Genomic DNA, 27,930 nt, shown 5'->3' with positions numbered 1-27,930 from the left:
CCCACTTCACCACCTGGACAATCTTATTAATCCTTACTACATTCCCCCAGGATGAGGATGAAGGGATAGATGTAAGCAGTGTGTACAATGAGCGCAACAAGGCATGGGGTGGAGCAGGCACAGGACCCTATGTGTATGAACTGTTCTCCATCATGATCCACTCTGGCAGTGCGTCGGGAGGCCACTATTACGCTTATATCAAGGACTTTGCCACAGGGGAATGGTTCTGCTTCAATGACCAGAGTGTCACCAAGGTAATGGTTCATGTAGAGAGAGATACCGGTTTTATTTTGCTCTTGTGTCTTATTGGTCTTATTGTTGTAGTAGACATGATACTTTGAACTGTATGATGTATGAGTTTGAGGAAGTGGGTGCTTGAAGCTATTTTGACTATTAAAAAATTGAGGTAACTTAACTACTTATGCTTGAAACTGGACTGTTATAAAAATGGAGGCAATTCAGATAACTCATATACTCATGCTTGAAGTTGTTTGGACTGGTAAAAAATGGAGACTGTTCAAATATCAGCTAAAATCATCCACTCTGTAATTTAAAGCCCTTAAGATGGAAGATATGCAGGCTAGATCTAATCCCACAAGTTCATTAAGACTACCTGTAACTGCATCAGATCATTTGAAGATAGCGGAACTAAAACAGAAATTGTCACCATTACTGAGAGGATTATGTCATCCAAACTCTGAGCATTACATATTTATTTGTTATTCTGCAGATCACCTATGACGACATCCGCAAGACCTATGGTGGTGGGTCCCGGGGAGGATACTACTCTAGCTGGTCATCCTCTGCTAATGCCTACATGCTCATGTATCGCCAAGTTGCCAAGGACCGCAATGTTTATGCCCTTACCAATGATGAGCTCCCTACACATATTAAGGTAAGCATGCAGCATTGTGCATCACATGGCTTAATCTGTATATTATTTGAAGGAGACTGACACGTGCACCAGTGATAAGCCCCCAAAACATATTAAGGTAGAGTAAAATAATATTACATCATGGTGTGAAACTCATATTACTGTTTCTCAGGTGAACAAGGCTGAGTCATACACCATTGATGAGCTCCCAGACCTTATTAAAATAGGGAATTAAAATTGTACGACATGTTGTATGAACTTGTATTACTGTATTGTACGTCATTTGAAAAGGCTGACCCAGGTATGCTAGATCAACTACTTTTCATAGTGAAGGAATGGATATAGTCAGTGCTCGGACTGAAGTATCATGGCTGTGTATTTTGTAAATTGTTGGTTTCATAATCACTGCACTTTCTTTGCTACATAACATGATACTTGAGTGGAAAAAGAGAGATGATGATGATGTTAAAGTGGACAGAGTGTAAGATGGAAAGAACCATAAAATATAGATGATGATGATGATGATGATGCTGATGGTGTGAATGGAATATAGCCTGGAAAGTCCCATACAATATTGATGGTGATGATGATAGTGGTAATTTTGTCTCCTCAGGACCTGGTGGAAAGGATGGAGGAGGAGGAAGCAGTGGAGAGAGAGCAGAGAGAGCTGGAGCGCAGTACATGTCGTATCAAACTGTTCTGCCAAGTTCCCGGCTCCCAGACAATGTTGGAGAGGAAGTTAAGAGTACACAAGGATGCCACACTCAAGGAGACAACACAGCTTGCACATAAGGTAAAAGCAGGTTATGTCAGTCCTCCTTTATCCACTTTAATCATGATGATGCAATGCTAATGAGGAGCCTGCACTTGGTGGTGCTGTGCAGCCTGTGTGGGCAGCTACAGCCTCCACCTGGGAGCCAAACCTCTTGATATTTCCCTCCACCTTGCCCAAGGGGAGGGACCCAGGTCCAACACTAGCAGGGTGGTGTCCACCACAAGGGAAGGCCAGATTCCTGTGTGATATATGTCCAGTACTCAACCTGAAGGACAGATCCACAGAAGCAGTTGACTGCATGTGGTAGAGAGGCCTGATCAGCCAGACAGACCAGGATTAAGTGACGGCAGCAACTCCGATGACATATTCTCTCTTGTATTTTTGCCATCGCCAGACTATTTCATCAGCTTAAGACAAACTCTTCTAACCAGAGAGGACAGAAAAATTCTTCATTAACACCCTCACATCAGAAGATCTTTCCTAATTTTTGTACTGTCACATGGGGGAGGTAGCAGTAATGAAAAATATGTCATTGGATTGACGAAGTTGAATTCTAGTATGTGGGAAAGCAAAATGCTGCTTTAACTTCTGTAGTTTGGTGATATATTGTAGCATATTTCACTCTTCCTGCCATTAGGCAGTTTTAGACCGCATCACTTTCTACTTCTCTCTTTCGTTCCTCTTACTTTAATTACTCTGCTTTCCATTTAGGTGACTCTGCACTGAGTAAGTATCCTAATGGTTTCCTGTAACCCATGAAACCATTTACAGTGAGGGATGGTAACCAAATAATGGGGTAAAATGAAACCTGCTCTGGTGCCCCTATTAACTGGAAGGAGAAACACAAATGTGGCATCCATCCAGGAACCTAACCTCCACAATAATCATATTCCTCACTGTGGTGAGGTACTGTCATCTGCAAGGGAACATTGGTCCACTGCATGGGACAGCCCTACAGGGGCAGTTGCTTGCCAGCAGTTGATGATCTGCTTAGCCAGACAGACTGGGGTTGATCAACAAGAACAACAACTCATAAGATAGCCCATCTATATATGGGAAAAAGTCAGGATGATGGTGATGATGATGATATTAGTATATTATTACAGTATTATTATTATTACCATTGTTGTTATATCACAGGAGCTGGGTCTGGAGGGATCTGTGCCTCTGGAGCGGTGTCGTCTGGTGAAGTACGAGGAGTTCCATGACAGCCTGGAGTGTTCCTTTGAGGGCCAAGAGAATGAGCCCATTTGGGAGGTCTTAGGGGGTGTCCGGTCCTCATACAAGTTTGACCTCCTCCTTGAGATTCGTGAGGAAGGACGACAGTTTGAGGTTTACAAGCCAGGAGGTGAGAAATGACTTGATTTTAGTTAGTAGTTGTTATTGGCCAGTTGTGTAATGAATACCTACTGCTGTATTTTTTTCAAGAATAATTTTCAAAATTGGTTGATAGTTGTCAGTTGCAAAGCAATTATGTTTTTGTTTCCCAGGAAATTGTATACAGGTATGCAATTTTGCTGCAGTATGCTTAGTATCTTCATGTCCGTTACTTCTGATTAGGGCAAAAGAAACCCATGTTTGTTTTAAAACCGGTACCTATAAAACATAGTTCTTCCATCTTAATACTCAGTATCATTTCACATTACTTGCCTCTTATTTTGAATAACATCACTTTGTCCTTCCTCTTCTTTGTGAATCCTTTGTGTCACTGTCTCATGAGATATTTTGAAAAAGTTATGATATTTCTCATAGAAAAAGGTCAACTTCTATAAAGTAAAGCATATCAAAGTAATTCTATACCTTTCTCTAACCCTACTAAGTTGTCAGTTCTGTACGGAAGTCATATTTGCCCCCTGTGCAGCCAGGGGCCTTGTGTGAATAAAATCCTGTGGAGCCAACATGAATAATATGAATAATGACACCCACTCACTTGATGTAGTGCTGCTTTCGGGTGCCCGCCCTTTCCTTTCTTCCTTCTTTCTTTCCATCCTTCCTCATCTGTCTATCTTTCCTTCATTCTCTCCTCTTCCCTCTCACTTGATGTAGTGCTGCTTTTGGGTGCCTGCCCTTTCCTTTCTTCCTTCTTTCTTTCCATTCTTCCTCATCTGTCTATCTTTCCTTCATTCTTTCCTCTTCCCTCTGTCTATGGTTATTCTACACTGAGTTGCAAGCCAAATGGTTTCCAGTACACCAGGAAACCATATACAATGCTGGGTTATGGCGCCTGGTCATTTAGTGGGTAATTATGGCACTCCAATCGGATTGAACCGATGAAGGTTTATATCCAAGGGATGGTTGGGGTTTATTGCTCATGTAATGCCACTCAGGGATGAGTGAGGCTGGTCACTCTCATCTTAAATGTCAGGACCAACTTGCCTAGCCCTGGGCTGCTATGCTTCTCATGGGGCAACACTGGATTACATGATGGATGGGTGAATTAATGACACCAATATAGAATTCATTCATTTGTCATCTAATCCTGTGTTGCCCCATGAGGAGTGTAGGATTCCCGGGCTAGGCAAGTTGGTCCTGACATTTAAGATGTGAGGGACCAGCCTCACTCATCCCTGAGTAGCATTACATGACCAATAAACTCCAACCACCCCTTGGATATAAACCATCACTGGCTCAGTCTGATTGGAGTGCCTTAATTACCTGCTAAACCACCAGGAGCCATCATTTGGTTATGTGGTTACCACCCATTGTAGTATAATGGTTTCTTGTACACCAGGGAAAAGGGTAATAAATAGACTTCCTTAATTTATGCATGCATTGCCCTCAGAGCCCAGTTTGCTATGTAATTAGGAGCCTGAAATGAAAAAAATTGTTTGGTGCCAGGATGAATGATAGAGATAACTATGTGTGAGAAGACTAAGAAATATATTGCCTTTATTTCTGCAGGCACCACCATCAAAGCCCACATTGTGAACCTGGAGACAGAAGAGGTGGAGGGACCTTACAGTGTGCGTGGGGCGCTCTCCATGACTGTCCGTGAGCTTAAGGAACAGCTTGGCCGTTCCCTTGACCTTAATCCCGACCACATGAGAGTTGTCTTAGAACGTTACTACAATGAACTCCGACCTCTGACCTCCGATACCAAAACTTTAAAGATGGAGGGATTCTATAGGTCAAATAAGGTAGGAAGACCTGAACTTAGAGAGATTGTTTTGAGCAGTTTTGAGCCTCTGAAAATAGAAAATAAGATAAAAGCTTAGGTGGAGTAAGAGGACTATTGATAAGATTTGTTGTGAGTACAGTACAGTAAAACAACTTTAAGATGGTGTAATGGGGGGGGTTCCTTTATAACTGGTTGTCCTTCATAAAAGTAGAATAATATTTTGGTACCAGAATTTATCAGTTTACCTGGATATTAGTTCATCATTCACCATTTAAAAGTTATACAGAATTTTATTCAATCAGCAGCAAAAATGATAATGAAACAAACAGGTGTAAAGTTTGGGACCCATACTTGGTACCATACTTATAGCTAACGTTTCTTAACTCACTCTGGAAATGTCTGTCTCAGTTTATTTGTCCACCTTAAAGGGTTTCAACTGTACTTGCTGAAGGCTTTTTACTGAGAGAATATTGTTCGTGTTTTAGTCTTGCATGACCACTGCTTAATTTTACAGCATAGCCAGTCACTTATCTATTCATTCCATTGACAGGTGTATGTTGAAGCATCTGGTGTAGAAGGGACAGACTTCTTTTCCGGATCACAGATGTTCTCAATATTAGACCGCTATGAGAACACCATTACCCTCTACTGCCCCCTCCCGGACACAAGCAAAGGTAACTACAACTCACTTTTAGTTATTCATCAAACACACTTTTAGTTATACATCATTTATCTTGTCACCCCATCCTGAGGGTGGAAAAAGAAGTTGGAGATGATAATAATGATGATGATGATGATGATGATGATGATGGTGTTCCTAGCTTTCCCTTTGAACCTCGTATGTTTGAGTTTGCTGGTCCATCAACAGAGGCCCTGGAGGAGCTGCAAATCCCACCATACAAAGAAGAGGAGGAGGCTGTGGAGGGCAACAGTACGAGAGCAAGAAGTAGCATAGCAAACACCACCACGTCCACCACAGCCTCAACCACCACCACTGCCACCTCCCCAGCTGACTCTGCTGCCAGTCCAGCCAGTTGTTCCAGCAAGGACAGTGGGGTAAGTGATACAGAAAACCATTGCCTTTCTGATGTGCATTTTGGCCTTCAAGTGCACAGTAAATTGTAGATTACTAAAAAGGTCACTTAAGAACTTAACTAGTTGTGCACTTATTGCAGAGAGCATGCTGTCTTATGGAGTTACTTAATGGTGGAGATGTATTATTAGACCCTGAGAGGATGTGAAGTCAGTAACTATATGAAAAGAGCTAATTGAACTATATGTACTATGTAGCAGATGATTCTTTTGCACGTTTGGATGATTTCCAGATACTGATTGACTTGGTTGCCATTGGTTCTGCTTGGCAGTTGCACCCACTGTCGTTTGTTCCACTTCCCACCTTATTATTTCAGCATGTGAGGTCCCCCTTGTGTGAATATGTCATACCCTTTAAAGAATAATTTTTTCCTTATACTTCAGTTCAGTTCTCAGCAGATTTATCCCACACCAATTTTTGCACACATTGCAGTCACTTGACTTTTGTATTGTTTGTATAATTTAAAGAGACTCCAACATGCTTGCATGCGTAGGCCTCGGTCACCTAATGGCAGCTCCCCATGCTGTTTAATCTCAGGGATCAGTCCCTTATCCCTGAGGTCACACACTATGACCTTGTCCCAGGTCCTTTTTGGAATGCCTTGCAGCCCAACTCCTGACATTCACACTTCACACTTTCCACACCCAGTTGTCATCTTCCATCTTCTGAACTTGTCCAAACCGTCCCAATCTACCCCTACTCATTACAAGTATATATATATATACAAGTCCCATCCTTCCTTTCTTCAGTTGCAATCCTAGTCCTACCAGGCCACACATTTAAGGACGCACTACACATCCATCTAATCAACGTCATTTCTGTATGTTTGAGCCTACAAATATCCTCCTTCTTTATTGCCGAGGTCTCATTATCATACACCATTACACTCCTAACATAGACATTAATTACTCCTCTTATATTGGACCACTCATTCATGTTTCATGTTTGGCAGCTTAGAATTATTATAGATTTTTTTTCTTCCATTGTTTTATTGTCAGGGAGCTTTCTTAAGGATACAAGGATCAGTCAGCTGACATTTGAGTGAAGTGTAGCATTCCGTCAAGTTCCCAAAATGCTTAGTTCAATTTTGTTACAAGTACAATAGAATAACAGCATCCATGTGTGCAACACTTTGACAGGTCATAATGGTACCGTAACTGCCACAGTGTCTGTGTAGCAGTAACATTGGCTTAAACTGCAATTCTGTGTTTAACAACAACTCTTTCCTAGCAGATGGTAAATGTTTTTTGGCAGCACAGGCATGTTGCACTTTGTTGGAAACATTACATTTGAGTTTATCCCACTGTGTGAAACTTACAGTAAATTGTGGAAATCTGTGCATGCCCTCATTAGTTTTTTAAAGTATTATTATAATAGTAATATCAGGAATCTGATTTTTTTTTTTTTTCCAAATGTTTGTGGACAGATCAGCAGTAAGGGAGCCTCAGAAACACCTGGGAGTGAAGAGGGTGAGGGCAGTGGGGGAGCCGCCATGATGATGTCCTCTTTAGCCAGTCCATCATCATCTTCCTCCACCTCCTCTTCATCATCTTCCCCAGTCTCTTCATCCTCCTGTGCCACAGCTGCCACTGCCACAGACTCTGCTGCCACTGCAGCTGAGAGCAGTACAGTTGCAATAAACAGTGCATCAGCCACCTCTAGTGCCACATCCTCTGGTACATCCACCAACACATTAGTCGCCACTGTGCTGCCCTCAGCTTCGGCAGGCAGCAGCAGTGATGGGGAGGAGGAGGCAGGGGGTGAGGACAGTGCTGCTGGATCCTCTCATGTCAACAGTGACCAGAGTGCCAGTGAAGATTCATCTCTTACTAGTGATAGTGACAGGTCAGCACCATTTATTTATTTATTTATTTATTACAGTACCAGGTATTTATTTAGTTAATTAGTTATTTAATGTATAACCAGTTTCACAATAGTCGCCTGAAGCTTGCATATATTTGGTTTTCCTTCTGTTTCACAATAGTAACTGAGAGCTTGCATATAGGTAATGATGGGGCAGATGCTATGCATCACCAGCTGTGATGCTTGTCATTGTAACTTAGCCTTTTGAACCTGTGGTGGGTTATTCACTCAGTGTATCATCTGATGACAGTGTTCACATTGTCTGTTTTCTTCAAAAATACAATTAATTCCATGCTTTCATCCAAGTACCTGTCAGTTTTCTAACTGTTTCTCCTTTTTTCTTACCAAGTACCTCAGGCACACTACTAATAATTCTTGCATAGTGAAACCTACTGTAAAGTTAAAAGTGCACTTAATTGTTATATTTTATTTTACATATTATATTGAAATGAGGATTGATTGTCTAACATGAGATATTTACTGTATATTTTCTTTAAAATATTATGTGTAATATGTCTTAGATTCCTGAAAAGGCAGCCCATGTTTGACACTAGTTTTCTAAAGATTAATTTGTGGTAGGTGGGGGCGCTCACCATCCACTAACTCAATGTAGTGCTTCTCTCAGGTGTCTGCCCTGTCCTCTCCTCCATCCTTCTTTCCTTCCATCTTCTATCTTTCTTTCCTTCATTCTTTCCTCGTCCTTCTGCCTATGGGTGACTTTACACTCCCTCTTCTGCCTTTCATTCCTTCATTCTTTCCTCATCCTTCTGCATGTGGGTGACTCTACACTGAGTGACAAGCCATATGGTTTCCTGTACACCAGGAAACCATTTAGTATGCTGGGTGGTAACCATATAACCAAATTTTGGCACCTGGTGGTTTAATCGGTAATTACGGCGCTCCAATCGGATTGAGCTGGTGAAGGTTTCTATCCAAGGGGTGGTTGGGGTTTATTGCTTATGTAATGCCACTCAGGGATGAGTGAGGCTGGTCACTCTCAAATGTCAGGACCATCTTGCCTAGCCCTGGGCTCCTACTCTCCTTATGAGGCAGTGTAGGATTGGATGGTGGATGGATGGAATTTCACAGTCTTTTGATATCATTTATTGGTTTATTCTAGCTACCTCCAGATGTTTCTTGTAGCTTTGGGAAGATCTCTTGTTGTCAAGGAATAAGTGGAGGCTAAATATAACCCCCAGTTTGAAAAGGTATCTTGAGCAGAAAAACAGTTCATTCATGTACTTTCCCCGTTATATAATAGTGTATAATGCAAGCAGGGAGATCAAGGGTAGGCCTGTATGTTGTGTCAACCCAGTTGGATTAGTAGGTTAAAATGCCTCAGCCAGGTGTTACCTATGAAGATCTTCCTAGGAGTGGTTAGGGTTTATTGCTCTCGTAATGCCCATCTGAGGTGAGCAGCTGGTCATTAAATTTAGCTGTCCAGACAGAGTGTCCTAGTCTTGGGCATATATATAAGCCCATGATGGAGCAATACTTGATTGATTGGCTGATAGATGATGGATGGATATATGTAGCAAGAATACATTACTGACACTAGAAATGACATCCTCAAACAGAAGAGTTTAAGAAAAAATATTTGATATGTCTTAATATCAAGGGAGAGGCTTCTAGTGTTTGGCAGTATTGTTAAAATTATTTATTGCACAACTCTACCCACAGGACTCTTGTAGGAGACCCACCAGAAGATAAGCTGTCTGATGCCAGTAACTCTCCAGACTACAGGAATGTGTCTTCACCAGAGGACAACACCCGTGACCCTAAGGTTTGTAGGTTGTTTGGTTATGGATGGCATTGGTAAAGTTTCATGCAGGTAATGAGAGATGTGTGTCCAGTGATGATAATGTATGGCGGTGGTCAAAAGGTGACCTAACATTTCACTTCTGTTTCTCACTGTCCTCTGCTGGTTCATCTTACTAAAGCTGAACAAAACTTGTCGTGTTTCTCCGCTTGTAGATATTCTCTCTGATATGATACATCAAGGAAGAAGCTGATGGATGTTTCCTAAATGTGATATAGCTTCAGGGGGATAGTAAGCAAACTGTTGTCCCTGACTGTACAGGAAGTTGAGGTTTTGCAATGGAAGTGTGATTATCACATGTTTTTGAAATATCGTTTTGTCCAGTGACTGATATATATTTTTGGTGCAGTGGTTGCTGATTGTCATTCCCAGCAACATGTATGATGCAGTTTTGAAGTGTCTGAAACAAACTCTGATATTTTAATACTTTGTTGTGTAGTTTTTGATTACCTGGTTACTTTTTTTGTTTTTTAATAGAAATTTGTGTATGCTTTTGTTAGTTATTAATATATTTGCCTGTGTTTGCTGTGTTATAGTGTGCAGATTATCATAATTGCATATTGTCATTATTATTCATACACAGTAGATATAATTCTAGCACCATTTAAGTAATATACACATTCACTCATACTTTTTTTTTTTTTTCTTAATCAAAGTAAATCAGAGCTTGTAATCCTTTGCCAGTGTGAAGTTGATTTTAATTTGTGTGTAATAAGATGCTAATGGTACGGTGTGAATTTTAAATAAGGGGGGATAAAATTAATCAAATCCCCCAGAAACCCCCTTTCCTTCGTTTAGGGGAACATTTTCCATTATCAGTAAATTCTGATTGTGCCCACCACCAAGATGTGGTGAAATTTAGATTCACCCCCTCCCCTCCTCTTGTGGTCAGAGTACTTTGTTTGGAAAGTGATGACTGATTTTACCCGTGCATACAAGTCAGCAACAGATGGTGCGTATGGTATTTGCAGTTACACTTTGGGACAGACTTGGCTTGAATGAATAGAATAGAACTACCTTCCCAAATCAGTGTGTGCACATATAAGTACCATACTTAATTAGATAAAACAAACAGTGACAGAACCTGATCTTGACTAATCTGTGGTGGAAGAGTGATGTTTAGTACGGTAACTTCTTAAGCAGAAGAAAGTTAGAATTAATAATATCCTGCCATTGTAGTATCAAGCTTTGTTTAAATCATACACTGGACAAAATGTAGTGAAAGTTGCAGCAGCTAGGTCACCTGTTTCCAGAATTTGATGTGATAGTGTAAGGAGATAAATTTTATAGCTGCAGTCATTTGTATACAACATAATATTATGTGTTCTCCACTGTTCTTTTCATTTATCATTGTAAAGCCAGTATTAGAATGCCTGTGTGGATCATTCTTTAAGTAATAGTAAGCTTTTTTTTTACTAAACCTCATTTTACTGAATATCAGCTTTAATGAACTCTGAACCAGCTGAATTGTCTCTTTATATATGGTACCAAAGAAAAGGTTGGATATATACAGTGGATGCAGTCAGCTGTGTGAATGATGTCATGATGGCTTGAGTAGTATAAATAGTGTAGTATCTATTTGAACCAACACAAGTTTACAGCACAATATGAGAACTGTTAGGATACTGTAGTATGTCCGATAAACAAGGGTAGATGTGTAGCGAACCTGAGTTCACAGAATAAAATTATTGTTGAACTTTGGATGTAATGAACTGTAGGATTGAACAGCCCACTATTCCCACAGTTAATGTGTTACAGAAGAGTTTACTGAAATTCATAATGCTGATCCCAGTATTTCTTTTGATCCCTGAATGCTATAAGAATATTGTGTATGAATCAGACCAAACAGTTTCCTGTATGGTACTTTTTTCTTAGAATCAAAATATATGGGCAATGTAACTGTATGTATGGGAGTCAGATGCAAGGGGTTTGAGTGAGTAGAACTTGTATTTTGATCATTTTTGAACTTCCATAAGCTGATTATCTAATTTTATATATTCTTGCATTTACCATATTACTGTATTTTATTCTGTTTAGGAGAACCCCTGTGTTAAGAAAAAAATGAAGCCTAAATCAAACCCATCCAGTTCAGAAAATCTCTCCTGAGTTGAATAAAGAGTTAGCAAGAATGAAATATGGCTGGAGGAGTTAATAATGCATGTATTTTTGTATTGAATTTACCAATTTATTTATGTATTTTTTGTGGATGATTCTTATATTCTTTTGCCTGTGGTTTGGCATGCATCTAATGTCAATAATATCTACTGGTGTTGGTGAATTTATTTTGTTGTTTTGCTGTGCCTCAGTACATACTTGAGGCAGTTTGATGTGTTGACTGAGCCAATATGGATGTTTGTTTTGTGGTCTGTGTTTTGCATTACATTCATTATTGCTTCTCATTTTGGTATGATGGTATTGGTTTCTGTTTAGCTAAGTATGATTGGACTGTATACAAATTAACTTAAGACACACTTTACTAATTTAGCTAAAAATTATGTGGTATGAAAAACTGCAGGCAACTTCTATTAAGTGATGACTGTGATAATGTGGAAGAGATCCTTCATTATCATATCACCATTTTAAAACCAGTTATAATCAAATGTTACAGTCACCCAAAACAGTGCTTACATCAGCTCAGACTCCAGCCCATCCTCATTTGTTTCATGGGAGTGAACACAAGCTACCAAATTATCCCTTGTTATACTGGCATTAACTTGTATTTTTTGAATGAGTAAAGTAAGGCTGTAGTAGTACATATTATAATTAAACTTTAATACCATATTTTAAATTTTAATATTTCCATGTATGCAAAATGGTTTTTATATCAACAGTAGTGTGGCGTGCCATTATACAGTACTGTATTTTGAAAGCTGTGTACTTCAATGCCATATACTCGCACAGATGCAAGAAGTTTTACTAGAAATAGGGTCAATGTATTCTTTTGCATTTAATCATGGAGATTGGTTGGAGTTCTGGTGTGACGTGCAGTGTTTGCCTGGATAGTGAAGACAGCCACACAGACCCACCATCCATCTTTGGGCTCACAGCTGACCCTTTGCTTGTACCCAATTAACCCGCATCTCCCTGTGTTATCTCTTGCAGGGTGATGACACAGGATGGGGTTTGCCTATTTTCCAGGACACAGAGGTTGTGTGGGGGGAGGATGAGCGGGAAACAGAGGTGCGGCGGTACTTCAGGGCCCAGTACTTCACAGAGGAGGACACTGGACAAAAGAGTGAGTTGTGCTGGGATTATTTCAGTCAGTCTGTTATGAAAAGTGATCTGCTGTTTTGACCACTTCGATGGTGTTGGAGAGGGACACCGTCACACACTGGCACCGATATAACTGGGCAGAGCTACCTGGTTATTCATATCTTCCTCATCATCAGCCTGCAGTCCACTGGTTCATATTCAGATGAATTTGGGACAACACCAACAAGTTTTGAATACCTGTGATAGTTTGATGTGTTCCCTTTGCACCTCACATTACATAGTGAAGTCAGTAGTGATAAAGAAAAGTGTGACTCATTCTGTCATCATCAAGGGTATCGTTAAAGAAAAAAAAAGGACGGGGGGGGGGGTTGACCACACTTTCACGTTCTTAGTTTTAATAGTATGACCAAAAGTATTAAGTAGTACAATGTACTGTAGTTCATTTGTTGACATTCACCTTGTGTATGTATTGTGTAATGGGGACAGCCCAGTCTGCTGGTATGAATGTGGTGGCTTGAGTGGCTTATGCAGATGACTTGACACAGAGTGGCAAGTCATATGGTGTCCTGTAACCCAGGAAACCATTCACTGTGTTGGGTGGTAACCATGTAGCCAGATGTTACCTGATGGCCTGCTGGATTAAGGTACTCCAACCAGATGGGTCCGCTAGTGGTTTTCATAACAGGAGTGAGTACGTTTAAGTACTTGGGTAGTGTGATGAGTAAGGATGGAGGTTTGGTGGGTGAAGTGCTTGAAAGGGTACAGCAGGGAAGAAAGGTTGCTGGTTCTTTGAAAGCAGTGATAAGAAACAGGGAAGTTAGCATGGAAGTGAAAAAGTTACTACATGACAGTACAGGTAACTCGCACGGAACACGTGGGTTTCGTTCCTACCGTGCCGTGTTAGGTGCGAAATCGCTATTTTTAAACTACTCCGTATTTTGCTCCCTAGACCCCCCAAATGTGTTGTTTTGCTGTTATCTGTCACTGGTAATCACTAGAAAGCACTTTAAGTGGTTAGAAGGTTTATTTAATGTTATAACTCACAAATACAGTACTCCAGAGCAAAACTTCAACACACAAATACTGTACGTAAACACAAGGAAACATTCCGACGCCGATCATAGGTAATCATATAAATCAGGTTAACTGGTACCAGTGCTTTAACTTACAAGTACATACCAGAACAGTACATATTTAACTTAGAAATGCAGTACTGTGATATCGAATTATTTCAGTACATAATCTGTTAGGAATGGCTGGAAAAAAAAAAAAAAAATGTTATGAATACATTTTCACCTTTTTGATATACGTTTATGGTAGTTTCGAATTATTTTTTACGTTACCGTTGTGCCCATGCTTGGAAGAGGGAGCGAAAGAGTTGAATTTTCAGTCCTAAATGAGAAAACTGCACGTCCTCCAAGGCTAGACTCTGCCACGGGAGAATAAAGTGGAGGGTCAGTCCCATTAGCAATAAGGAAGTTGTGTCACAACTTCCAGCTCTCACACCACGAGAATGGCTAAAAATAGAATCGTAATGCAGTTTCAGAACTAACATTAAGTCTAATTATTACGAATACAGATACAAAGCAGAAATAAATACGTTTACAGACGGGGAAAACATACTTCTTCCGTCAAAACATGTTCATCTTTCTCTATCATTTTACGTTCATCATTTTACCTTGTTATTTTCGCAATATATATTGCTGTCTCGTAAACAGAGTGGTTGTTTGTGTTTTGCAAGGGAGGAAAAAGATTGTATTTTCTGTCTGGGTCGAGATAATGGGTGTAACTATGTGTGGTTAGGCATGGCCACGAGCGAAAAAATTGTACATCCACTCATCACGATAGCAGGTGGTGAACTGACAGATGATACATGAGAGGGTGAAGTCAAGGTCAGTCTCATGTCCCAGATTTTCGTTCACTTCCCGAAAGTTTTCAGTTTTCTAGACGTTGCATTGCATCGAATGATCCAAACCATTACAGCAAACCTGAGCAAATAGGTAAAGATACCAAGACAAAACAAAAAAGGCAATATTCCGACGCCAATCATGGGTAATCATATAAATCAGGTTAACTGGTTACAAGGCTTTATTTAATGCTTTAATTGCTTACAAGTACATACCAGAACAGTAAATATTTAACTTACAAATACAGTACTGTAGAAAAGCAGTACAGTAAGAGTTTAACGAACAAACAAAAAAGGCAATATTCCGACGCCGTTCATGGGTAATCATATAATTCGGGTTAACTGGTTACAAGGCTTTATTTAATTATTTAACTTTATTTCGGTGCTTACAAGTACAGTACATACGAGAACAGTAAATATTTAACTTACAAATACTGTACAGTACTGTGGAAAAAACGAACAAATAAAAAAGGCAATATTCTGCCGCATATCAGGTAAACTGGTTATAAGACTTTATTTCTTGCTTTAACGTTATTTAAAAGTACTTTAAGTTGCACATAAACTTACCAGAACAGTACAGTACTGTAAATATTTAACTTACAAATACTTTGCTACTGTACACGGGAATGTCTCACTCACTGAATAATTTCCAGCCTAGATCGTCACGTAATCAAAACAAACAGCTCGCTGCGGTGACGTTCGAGGATTTGATCTTTCAAAGGCCTCTCCTGCGTTAATTTGTAGTTTTCATAATGGTTCTTTAATCTTACGTTGTCTTATATGTATCCCAGCCCTTACCGTGTATAATTGCCAGCGCGTTCCGTGAGATCGTGTTCCGTGCGAGTTACCTGTATTGTGATACCAACTCTAACTTACGGAAGTGAAGCTTGGACATTGTTGGAAGGACATAAGTCAAGAGTGAGAGCAGTGGAAATGAGTTATTTGAGAGGAGCATGCGGAGTCACGTGGAGAGACAGGCTGACGAATGAGGATATAAAGGAGCGTTGTGGTGTGGATGTGGATGTGATAGGAAGCGTTATGAGGAACACACTGAGGTGGTTTGGCCATGTGGAGAGGATGGAGGGTGAAAGACTGACGAAGAGAGTGTATGTGAGTGAGGTGGAGGGGGGAAGAGGGAGGGGGAGGCCGAGGATGAGATGGAGGGATGGGATGGAGAGGTATATGAGAGAGGGGGGTGTGAGTTGGGAGCAGGGCAGTGAAATGGCGGGGGACAGGGCGACTTGGAGGCGATTTGTTTGTGGCCACCCCAAACGGGATTGAGGCGTTTGGCAATAGATAGATAGAGTGGTTGGGGTTTGTTGCTCACATTATACCACTCAGGGGCATGCAAAGCTGGTCACCTTTGCCATAAGTGTAGGGACTGAGTAGCCTGGTCCCGGGCCCTTACACTCATGATGGGGTACAAAAGAATACATGATGGAATAGATTGTAAACTGATGTAACCGGGACACATTGCTTATTGTACCAGTGTTTAGTGGAAAATTATGCATATTAAATATTGGTAATACATACTGTTCTGTCCCAGCAACACACAAGAAATGACCTGCTGAGTGGCAGGGATGGTGCAGTATATAGACCATCCTGTATTTAGTGATGGTGAAGTTACTAACCTTGTTTTATTGGCAGTGTTACGTGTGCATGTTGACAAGAGGATCACGGTGGGCCAGTTGAAGAAGGAGATGCAGCGCTGGGTGGGCGTCTCACACCAGCACTTTAAGCTCTTCAAAATCTACTCAAACAGGTTAGAAATAGTCTTAGTTTCACTGCACATGAGTTCTTTAGTATAGTACAGATTTGTAAGGTGTTTATTGGTAGTTTTCCTCTGATTAAAACCATTTCTTTCACATCCTGATTTTGGCATCACCCAAGTTGTTCAAAAGTTAGTTGGATATAAATCATGTTGAAACAGACATCCTGTTATTACTGACCATGAGCTGGTAAAGCCAAATGTAGCATTTGTCATCATTATCATTTCTGTTTGTACTGAAATATTGTAAATTCTGGAATGGTATTAAAAGAAAAGAAAAGAAAGAGAGACATGGTAATATGCAGTTAGATGCCATGAAGATACCTTTAAGCTACACAGGTTGATGGCCTGTTTAGTTTTAATTTACAGTGTTTTGATGTTTTTATTTGCTGATCTAAAACTGCCAGTAAAGTTTATAAAATATTGTACTGCAGTATTTTATCACCAACATTTGTGCATACAGTAGAACCTCTTTGGTCCGAACCCCTTTGATCCGGATTTCTGTTAATTCGGACAAAATTGAAAAATAATAAGCTGCAAAAATATGTTGAAAGTAATTTAAAGTCATTTTCAGTATCGGCGCGGAAAGCGATCGTCATTCGTTTAGTCTCGGATCACGCTAGATCGCAACATGGGCGCCTGTTTAAACACACGCTAGCATTCGTTCCATCAACTAGTTCACCAACCATTTATATTTTTACGCTGTATTTCAAAAGTTAATCCTCCTTATCATGCCCCTTAATGCAAGTGTAGCTTCTGCAATGAATAAAGGTGTTAAAAGGAGGAGTTTGCTCTCACAAAAATGGGTCAGAAAATTCTGCAGTGTTTAATGATTACTGTAGGTTATTTTTTGTACTTAAATGTGCTTTACTTGTACATCAAACATTAGCTTCTTGCCCATATGGGTGTTATCAATATGCCAAAGATGACAATGTATTTTTTGCCTACATAAGTTTTATTTTTATTCCAGATATTACAGTTAACTAATTAATTTTTTTTTTTGCCTATACGGGCCTTAGTCACTTACTACAATTTAAAATGTAGGCTAGTTTCTTGTCATGGCCTTACCTGTAAATTATGCAATACAAAATTATCGTACATGATTAGTTTGGTTATTTTAGTATCCTTTCATCTTTTGCAGTTACGTAGGGTTGACATATGCCACATATGTTAATAATTAACAAACATACCACATGTTGATAGTTTTTGGTATGAACTGGAGATTACCCTGATGGTCCGGACAATCTGCTAATTCGGACAACCCTTCCCCCCATATAGTCCGAATGATGGAGGTTCTACTGTATTTACTTTCAAAATTTGTAGCATCATCTATTTGTACTTATGTCTCAGTATGTCAGCCATTTCTCTTTATTATTTTTAGTCCTACAGAAAAAGTTTGTGTTTCAGCCAAGAATTTGAGTGCACACGTGTGACAGAAACCTTGGCGTCGTATGGTGACAACACGAGACTGAGTGTGCGTCTGGGCCGGGCGTTGCTGCCAGGGGAACACCGAGGCAAGGTCTATCTACTTGACCCTCACAACACTGATGATGTGAGTGTGGTAAGGAGGAGTTCAGATTTTGTTTAGCCTTCTCCTCTCCCTTCTCTTCTTCCTCCTCCTCACAACACTGATGATGTGAGTGTGGTAAGGAGGAGTTCAGATTTTGTTTAGCTTTCTCCTCTCCCTTCTCTTCTTCCTCCTCCTCTTTCTCTTGCTCCCCCTCCTTTTTTTATTTTTTATCCTTCTGTTCCTCCTCTTCCTTTACTTCCTTCTCCTCATCTTTTATCTTTCCCTTTTTGTCCCCTTCTTCCTCCTGCAAATCCTCTTCCTTCTCCCCTTCCTCCTCTTCTTCCTCTTCCTTCTTAGTGGTGATATGAGTGTTATGAAGTTAAGAGTTAGGGTCCATTGTAACTACCCATTTCACCCTAACTTGGCCTAGATTTCTGTCCCTTTGCTGCTTATTTCACATAAGGCATTAGCAGAAAAGGTGAGTGGTGTGGCTTTTCATCATTTCCACAGGACATCTTTATTACTGACATATTCTCTGTTAATCTGTTGTTAGTTCTTGGGTTTCATTATGGAATGATGTAAATTCTGGGCCAAGTTAGAGTAAAAAGAGAACAATGAGCATTTCGTAAGGCACAAGTGGGAGTGGTGGCTGTATTGACCTTTTACTTCCCCATGCTTATCTTTCAGCCTGCGAGATTCCTGATTGACTGGGTGGTAAGCAAGGGTGAGACCATCGGTCAAGCCAAACGTGCCATTGTGAAGGAGGTCAATGCTCGATGTAACCTGGACTTGACGCCGGAGAAGGTTCGGTTGCGCAAGAAGAGTTGGAAGAACCCGCAAACTGTGTACCTCGACCATCAGCGCTTTGATGACGACATATCACTATATTCAAATTGGGAGCTCTTCTTGCAGGTTTGTTTAATTTTGTTTGGTTTATAAAGGCTTCAGGATGCTTGCTTGGGTTGGCCTTGGTCACCTAATGCAGTTCTTGCTGCTCAGTCTCTAGCAGCCTCCCCATGACATTTACAGGTTTCCTTTTCACCAATGTGAGACCTTGTAAGTTAAAATCTTGCTACTTTCAGATGTTTTTAATTCATGAAGGTGAGTTATAGTTATCGACTTTACTCATTTGATGTCTTTCGTATGTTATTCCTTCTGCTTGCAGATGTTTTTATTCAGCTTAACAGGGAAATTTTAGACTGGAGGGGATAGATACCGCCTTCATTAATGTCTTAAATATGATAGACCTTTCTTGAGTTGAAGAGAACTGTGTGGTGAAGCTAGACTGAAATAGAAAATATTGCAGGGGTTCCACGATATCTGTATCCGTCATATTGTATCACTATCTTTATTTATCTCTATCACTGTTTTCGTTTTCGTTTTTAAAGGCTCCAACATGCTTGCATGTGTCGGCCTTGGTCACCTAATGGCGGCTTTCCACGCTGCACGATCCATTGCAGCCTCCCTGTTCAGTCCCTTAACCCTAAGGTCACACTTAATGACCTCGTCCCATGTCTTTCTCGGTCTACCCCTCATAACCCCACCCCCAATATTAACACTTCTAACCTTCCTCACCCAATTATCATCCCCCATCCTCTCCACATGTCCAAACCACCTCGATCTACCTCTCCTCATCACAACACCAATACACTCCAGTCCCATCCTACCTCTCAACTCTTCCATTGTAAACCCAGCCCCTCCAGGCCTTGGATGCAGGGACGCACTGCACATCCACCTAATCATTGTCATTTCTGTACGTCTGAGCCGGGGAATATCTTCCTCCTTCACTGCCCAGGTCTCACTGCCATACAGCATTACACTCCTAACACATGCTGCATACAAAGACCCCTTAGCACGTAGGGAGAGCCCTCTCAATGTCAGGAGAGGCAAGAGCTCCCTGAACTTCTTCCAACCACTTCTCACCCTAGCCACAGAGCTAGCTCCAGCCCCACCTCCAGCACACAACATGTCTCCCAAATAACAAAACTCTTCCACACACTCAAGAGATTCACCAGCAAGTTCAATCCTTTCACGTCTGACAATCTCCACCTGCTCACCCCGGCACGCCGTACACATAAAATCAGCATTATCTCGCAGTCTACCTCTGATACCACTACATCTCTTATGCACCCATTTATCACACACACCGCACAAGATGGAATTACTTCCCACGCCCTTGTGGCAAACTGCACATGGCCACTGTCCAGCTTATATATATGTATCTTTATATCTGTATATCTGCCTGTCTATCTATCTATCTATATTCCGATGCCTAGGGGGTGAAAGAGTGGTATTTGGGATGGTCAGATGGGTAACAGGTTTTAGAGATGGACCCCCACACCTAGAAAGTGGCAATAGGAGACTGGCTGATACTCCTACCTCTCTGATGGCCTACAGATTTCATGAATTGTTGTACAGTATGGCTAAATAAAATAATGTGATACGAGCCAGAGTAAAATGAAGTAACCCTTGTGTGATTGAATGAGTTAGTAGAGATTGTGTTAAGCCCAATTAGTCAGGGAGTTCTTTCCTAAGTTGGTTTAGATTATCTTATGCTGGATGAATTGGTTGCTGGTTATTATTATTATTATCATCATCATCAATGTCATCGTCATCATCATCAATTATTCTTCCAGGTACTTGAAGGAGAGGAACCAAAGACCAGTGATGATGAGTTATCACTGTTTGTGCGGCGGTGGCGGCCATCATCACACTCCACTGACCCATTAGCAGAAATTGTCATCCCGGAACCAACCATTGAAGCACTGAAGACCAAGGTGAGGATGTTGGTGGTGTAGGAGGTTTAAATTCACGTGATGGAGCTGGGCTGCTTACATGATGTGAGAACTAAGTCTTGGTTGCCTGAAATTCATTGAGCGTAAGTCTACCGGTTAATGGTTGTATAATGAGTGTAATGATGGTGATGATGATGAGGAGGAGTGTAATGGGCCAGCTGCTGTGTATAACTTTTTTTTCTTTTTTAATTGAAGTGTTGAATTTTTGCCTTGTGACCTGTTAATATTGTGCATTTTAGTATAGTATATGAAAAATTGATCAGTAATTTAGGTGACAGAAATTTAACCTTGGCACAGTATATATAAATATCTTGTTTCACAGCTCCAACTGCTGTGTGAATTGCCAGTTAGAATTTATCTTTCGTAGGGAATAGAATTAATTTACTTACAAGCTTTATGTTTAATTATGTAGTTGCCTTTGAGTTACTTTGGGGTGAACCTAACCCATGGCTTTTGCTCCTACCTTTACAGCTGTCTGAGATTTCTGGCATACCTGTGGATGATGTTGAGTTTGCCAAAGGAAAGGGAACATTCCCGTGTGACATGTCGGTTGTAGATTTGGGTACGGACCTGGACTGGGCCCAACGCACTGGACAACTAGACCAACGGCCATTGTATATCATGGATGACGGCCCTGTGCTCTACTACAGGTATCCCTTTCAGTCTGTAAAGAAGTTTTGTTGATGGCTGATAGCCATTTCTGCTCAAAGGATAAGTTTTCTTGATGTCTTCATGCCATTTGTATTCATCTTACCTTCCCTCTGTTTTACCTCCTCTCTCTTGATGCATCTTCTCCCATGCCTTCTCAACCTTGCTCGTTTATGTGCCCTTCAGTATTAAGTGTACAGTATTTAAGTGCATTTTCTTTCCCTTTGGCTGTTGTACCTTACCCATCTATTCTATTATTCATCCTTCTTTCCTTTCCTTTCATTTTTCAACAGTTCCTAGTCTGTAGCATCTTTGCCTCATTGCCTTGGGTCAGTTATGTATCAGCTGCCTCAGAGAATGTTATCCAGCTTTTTAAATTGGTTATGTTGGGACATACCTTGATGCTCAGTGATGTTGATCCTGAGTGTAAGTTTTTGCAGCATCCGACTATAGATATGTAGATGGAAAACTGAAAACCTTTCCCTATTTACTCTGCAAGATTCAGAATGTACGAGGGCTCAAGACTAGTTCATTCACTCCAACTTGGCAGAAATTTATTGTCTTTTTACAGCTTATTTCCTTTAGCTCTGTAGCAGAATAAAACGGTAGCATACTGTGGCCTTGCATCCTCTCCATAGCACTTTTTCATGACTAGCACCGTATTCTTGTGTTAAGCTCTTGTTATAACTCATCATTCAAGAAGGAGAGATGACAGTTTTACACTTATTAAAGTAAATATATTATAGGCTACTGTAGTCCAGATCATTTAAGCCATAGTAGACCATCCCGTGCCCCTGCAGATGTGTGTGTGTGTGTGTGTGTGTGTGTGTGTGTGTGTGTGTGTGAGTGATAAAACCCCTGGCCACTTCTTGGTTTTGAAATGTGGTGCATTAGGGCATGGCATTCCTCTGACCACAGCACCACCTCTGACTTCATACATTGTTTCATGATGGACATAGCATAAAGTAGTACAGGAGTATGTAATCATCATCCTGACCCTTTACAACACCCAGTGCTTGGGTGGGGATAGGGTCCTGGAATAAGGAAAGAGAAAGTATGAAAGTGGGAGAATGATTAGCTGTGTGTCCTGTGAAATGGGACACACAATAATTTCTACATTGCTCAAATCACAAGCCTCTCACAGCTGATTAAAAAAAAGTACAAGGGATCACATGAAACCATAATTGTGTATACAGTGCTTATGATCATGTGAGAGAAGAAAAAGTGATAGTGCTGTGAAAGCACCTGTAAAATCTTGTATTGAGAATATCTAGTTGTCACTCTGATTCGCAAGGCCAAGCTGATTAATGTGCTTCTCCAAAAAAGAAATGTCAAAATGCTGTTGCACTGTTTTGGAAAAGAGGAAGGCAACCTGAAAGTAGTGTCCAAATTTGAATGAGGCCCATCAGAGTATTATTTAGTCAGTTATGATTTCTAGCAGCTTGGAGAGTTGCCATTAGGTGACCAAGACCAACGTTTGCAGGCATGTTGGAGCCTTTATAAATGATACAATACCAAAATACTGACCAGCAGAACTTGGCATATTTTTTAATGTTGTACACTGGGCACCAGGATGGCATGGCAAGAACCTGATAATATAAAGCAGGTGTCATATTGCTCCAGATAAATTCTGATGATAAAACAGCAACTTATCTTCACCCAGTAATCACCCAGCTATGCCATTTTCTTGCGGTATGTCAGTTGCTTTTTGTTTCTCGTATAGAAAAGATTTCCTGCCAAGCTTCCATAGTGCTTTTGCCTCAGGATGTTACTTTGGTCCACTGTGGTTTGTGAGTTCATTCATTGTTGTATGAATGGATGCAGTTTTATGTGGTGTGGTGTATGTATCATTTTCCAGTGTTATATTGTGGTCTTCTTTGACTGCTTTTACTTTGGTGTGTGACACCCTGCCTCCATCCCCTCCCAGAGACCGGACTGAGACTGTGAAGGAGCTAAGTGAAGAGGAGAGGCGAGAACTTGTGGCCTCAGAGAACCGGCGTCTCAATCGGGACTTCAGCTACTCCACAGGGGCGACTGCTACCTCTTCCTCCACCTACTCCACCCTGCGGTCCAAGGAGAAGGGCCTCAAGATATACCTCAACCATGATGACTAGGCTCCTGGTGCTCTCTGAGGGCCCTGAATGTGATTTAGCTTCTTCAGTCCAGAGCTGTTTTTAATACTGTTTTCTTCCTGCCACAAGATTATTTCATTCAGCTTTTGAGGAGAGCTTTCAGATTAGAGGGGTTTGTTACAGCCTTAATTAACTCCCTCAGTTTAAGTTACCTTTCGTTAGTTGCATAAAATAACTTGGAGGCAGTGAGAACAGAATATAAATTGATGTCTGTAGGTTGAAGGGGTTGATGAGGCCCTAATGCAATCTTATGGAGCCCTGGTGTGAATTTCTATGAGGTTCTACGTAGGTTTTCCAGAAGATACTATTCCATTCCCAGGAGTTTCCAGTGTACTCCCCAAGGGCCCCCAGGCAGCCACGGGATCACAGACGCTTGTTGATGACCCAAGTGCAATTTTGGGGTGCCATAGTTATTTTTACATCGTGAGTGTTTTAGTAGCACTCATGCAGTCCAGGAGGATGCAAGTGATGATGGAGTCTGGTTTACGAGTATTTCAAAATTTTGATTGTAAGCAAAGCACCATATTATGAATAATTATCCTGTACGTGTTTAAACTTGTTGGAATTACGACTCCCAGTACTCCTTTAGACTCGCCAAAAGCAATAATCTAAGTAAGTCAGATCAGTATAATGTGATTAAATTAGGACTGATTATGGCACTATATCATGTTAGTAAAGGCTATGAAATTTGTTATTCAGCTCAGTGGTGAAACCAGCACTGATCAATATATGGATTAAGGGAAGCACATGCCATTCAAAAACGTCAAATTAGAAGTAATATTAGTGTAAGCAGAATTCAAAGTGGGGTTAAGTGTGGCCATTTGCACCTGTATATTTATGGCCAACCCACAAACTACAGTAAACCCTCTCAGGTATCAATTACAAAATAAATACTACAATATATTAAAAGAAGAGGATGGTAAATTTACCATGTACTTTTAATTTGAAAACTGCATTAAGTAATATGGGCATGGATGGCATATTTTTACCTCTGGCCATTTAAATGTGATTTATTTAGAATGTGTATGACTTACCGTATAACCCTACCATATGTAAGATAATATAATAATGCAGTTAATATGATTAAAAGTATACAGAGGATGCAGGGTTAAGAAATTTAGAAGGCAAGGAATATAACCTTTAAGAAATTTTGAAGACAAGGAATATAACCATTAGATATACATTTGAAAGGAAGCAGTGTTATTCAGTCATGTCCCCTGTGCACTCCCATAATATATCATCTGGTAATTGTATGAGCAGTAAGGAAAAAAACTGTGGGTTCTTCAGTAAGCAAAACAGTGCACCTCAAATCCTAAAGCCATTCAGTGTTCACTTGGCATGCAAATTTGTGCTCAGGGAAAGTTGTGGTATTTGGTCGACTACACCGTACTCAGCAGGCATCCTAGTGGAGTGTCAGTTGCTTTATACCTTCAGTATGATGTATTGATTTTTAGTTTATTCTTGTAGCCTCCAAACAATTTTATTCAGATTAAGGGAGGTCTTTCAAACTGGAAGGGTTAGCTATAGCCTTGATTAATCCCTTTCATACCACTGATCCTTCCCAAGTTGAATAAAATTATCCACTCATGTTGTGCTCCCAAGTTCACCTGGACATGATCTTGTTGAACTGTCGCCTGAAATTACCCTTCTGCTGTTCGCCAATCTTAGTTTGGGAAATTGTGAGGGTGTGATGGATGTTCGTATAATTTGTCCAGGTCATATATATACTACAACATATAGGTAGAAAGAGTGGACTAATAAAATACATCATTAGATTGAAGGGACTAATGTGTCTGGCCTCACCCATCGTGGCGTGAAATATTTGTAACTACATGGGATAAACTTGCACCTGTACCCACCAGTTATAGTGTATGTTGCCTGGTGGTAATGCCTGTGATTAAAGTTTACTTAGCATCAAATAATAGCAAATGTTTTAAGATGATGTGAAGAATAATTGTGATACGTGGCAAGAAACTTAATGTGATAGTGATGAACAAATGCGAAAGTAATATTTGTACATGGTACCAGTTTTGATCTTGTTTCAAACAGACTTGTGAGTCCTTTATTGGGGTGGTACTGCATTGCAAATGAAAAAATGAAAAAGTGACTGTGTTTTAGGCAAACTGGAGTGTGTTGCCTGGTGCTCAATTTCAGAGACAGTGTTGTTTGCTGCTTGTGACTGGCGTGGTCACAGATGCACTTAGTCATGTATATACCTGGTGCCAGATTCATGAACAGCTGCAGTCATACTCTCTCACACAACCTAGATGTGTTTTTGTAAGATGAAAGGATAAAATCTTCCAGTGTCTGTTATTCTTTCTGCAAAAAGTTGGTCTTAGTAATAAGAGAAGGTTTTTTGTTTTTTCCCCAAGATGGACAATGAAAGGAGAGTAGAAAATTCATATATGTTCTTCATGCAAATCACAATTGTAAGTTATGAGAGGGAAATGATAATATATTTATGAATCCTGGCATGTATCAGGAGGACTTACCAGTTGATCTAGGGAAGGTCAAAGAGTCTGATCATGTGCATGGAACTAGTGCTTTAACCCTACCAGTGGCCATACCATTTATTTCTTACCATAGCAGTGGACACAGCTGTATTATGTCTGAAGTAAACTGACTTTTAGTATATTAGTCTAGTATTATCTTCTAATGGTGGGAATTGTTGTGATGTAATGACTCTTTTTCCTCATGAGCTGTTTGCCAATTATGCAGTGCAACTGGTATTATCATTTGCATATGGAGTGGAGGTGTAGCTGTATATAGAAGGGGCAGATCCAGGAATATGTTCAAGGTGTTGCACATATCATTCTCCAAAGTAATTTGTGTTCTGCACTCCTGTACAACTAAGTCACATTTGAGAATTTAAATATATTTTTAAACTATTGAACTAAGGACAAGAAGCTGTGGACACGTATATGAAACTTGTAATTTGTCAGTGAAGGATCAGTTGTTTTAGATTTATGTGGGAGAAGTAAACATAACAGACATGAAAAGGTGTAGTTTATATGTGTAAAGTATACTTAATCTTGGTATAAAAACAGGCAACACCCCTGGGTCTGCCAAGGCATAGGAGTACTGTACTTTATGCTGGGAATGTGAGGAAATTGACTTAGCCTTCCCATCAGGATCCTGTCGTAATAATCTGCCTTACTTGTGATTCAACTCACAGCCTCTCTCTCACACACATTGTTTCATAGCCACAGTTACAAGATTAGCTCATCACCATTTTTCTGGTGACCTGTATATAGCTGCATGTAACATTATTTGTCCCTTGGCAATTGTTTCAGAAGTTGGGGGAGGGTTGACATTGATGTTTCTTCATTTTTCTGTTCCATATTTGGAAGGGTAAGATGTAGAAGAAACATACTGCAATGAGGAGGCAGGGGAAAGTATAGTATTCAGTAGGTGTGTGTACTGTGAGTGTGGGGAAGCAGCCGGACCTGTGAACTTGGTATTGTTAAACAGTTGTCAGTCAGCCACCTTGTACATAACCTCTCAGCATGGCATACCTGTCTGCCGCTCTGTCTGCCAGTCATATCAACAGCCAGTCGCCAGTCAGCCAGTCAGTCAATCAGTCAGTCACTCATCCACCGTTGTACAGTGATGATGAACACTAGTTTTTCAAAACTTTTTCTCTGTAAATAACAGCCAAAACTTAGTCCCAAATCTATACTTTTCCAAACCAAATGGATTAAGTTACATTTCCCCCTTGAGAACTGTATGTATGTACTGTGTATGTATGTAGGTATGTATGTATGTATGAATGTGAAATACCTTGACTTGGATGTTCCCCTCAGCTGATACAGCCAATGGCCTTGTAATATATATATAACTCGAGTTTTGTGTTCTGTTTGTACATGATGCTTCTGTGTTTTCTCTCCATATCAAGATGACCCAGTGAGAGGGGAAGATATTTTTACTATTGCCGTTTCGAGTTAAGTGACTTCTCCAACTTTTTTTTTTTTTCCATTATCGTCCTACCGACAGGCTAGTCCGCTGATCCCTCATTACTCGTGTCTCCTTGTACATTCATGTGTATATGTTTAAGAAGTATTATTTATTTCAGATGTTTATTATTATTGTTTGCAGACACTAAAAAAAAAATGGTCAAATTTTAAAATGAAGCTTCCTTTGGTTACTCTGATTCAATAAAGTGATCTAAAGAAGAGTATGTTTTATTCTTCATCAGGAGATATACTTCTCAACTGTAACTTGTCTTGGATTTTCATTATTTTGCAGCTTATTTCCCAATGTTCCCTAAGTGTGAGCAAGTGGGTTGGCGGAGGGTTAGTGCCCCTTTTTGTAAAACAGCTGACTCAAAGGTAAACGTCACCCCTTAAGGGATTATGGCGACTGGCTATAGATAGACAGATTTCCCTACGTGTCAACAAGGGGGTTGGTGGGGGGTTA

The 27,930-nt window shown here is 40.3% G+C and overlaps 1 protein-coding gene across 3 annotated transcripts in view; it reads left to right on the top strand.

The window, feature by feature from the left end:
- Nucleotides 1-27,686, top strand: part of LOC145397483 (ubiquitin carboxyl-terminal hydrolase 47-like) — a 36,792-nt gene extending 9,106 nt beyond the window's left edge. The window contains exons 5-20 of one of the 3 annotated variants that reach the window (XM_080270540.1): nt 51-254; nt 731-895; nt 1,488-1,667; nt 2,790-2,997; nt 4,551-4,786; nt 5,318-5,441; nt 5,636-5,823; nt 7,287-7,705; nt 9,404-9,506; nt 12,681-12,777; nt 16,309-16,423; nt 17,837-17,990; nt 18,627-18,851; nt 20,576-20,716; nt 21,206-21,384; nt 23,310-27,686. In XM_080270540.1, the coding sequence (XP_080126666.1) occupies nt 51-254; nt 731-895; nt 1,488-1,667; nt 2,790-2,997; nt 4,551-4,786; nt 5,318-5,441; nt 5,636-5,823; nt 7,287-7,705; nt 9,404-9,506; nt 12,681-12,777; nt 16,309-16,423; nt 17,837-17,990; nt 18,627-18,851; nt 20,576-20,716; nt 21,206-21,384; nt 23,310-23,496 (2,925 nt within the window). In that variant the 3' untranslated portion in view covers nt 23,497-27,686. Of the gene's footprint in view, nt 1-50; nt 255-730; nt 896-1,487; nt 1,668-2,789; nt 2,998-4,550; nt 4,787-5,317; nt 5,442-5,635; nt 5,824-7,286; nt 7,706-9,403; nt 9,507-12,644; nt 12,778-16,308; nt 16,424-17,836; nt 17,991-18,626; nt 18,852-20,575; nt 20,717-21,205; nt 21,385-23,309 lie in introns of all 3 variants that reach the window. The other 2 variants (XM_080270539.1, XM_080270538.1) reach the window with 2 other exon arrangements.
- Nucleotides 27,687-27,930: the final 244 nt, after the last annotated feature.

This window comes from Coenobita brevimanus, chromosome 41 (genome assembly GCF_032717465.1).
Source record: "Coenobita brevimanus isolate Jiangsu-jjx chromosome 41, ASM3271746v2, whole genome shotgun sequence".
Lineage (NCBI taxonomy): Eukaryota > Metazoa > Arthropoda > Malacostraca > Decapoda > Coenobitidae > Coenobita > Coenobita brevimanus.
The sequence above is the reverse complement of the archived record's forward strand: the minus strand, read 5'-3'. Positions and strand labels throughout refer to the sequence as shown.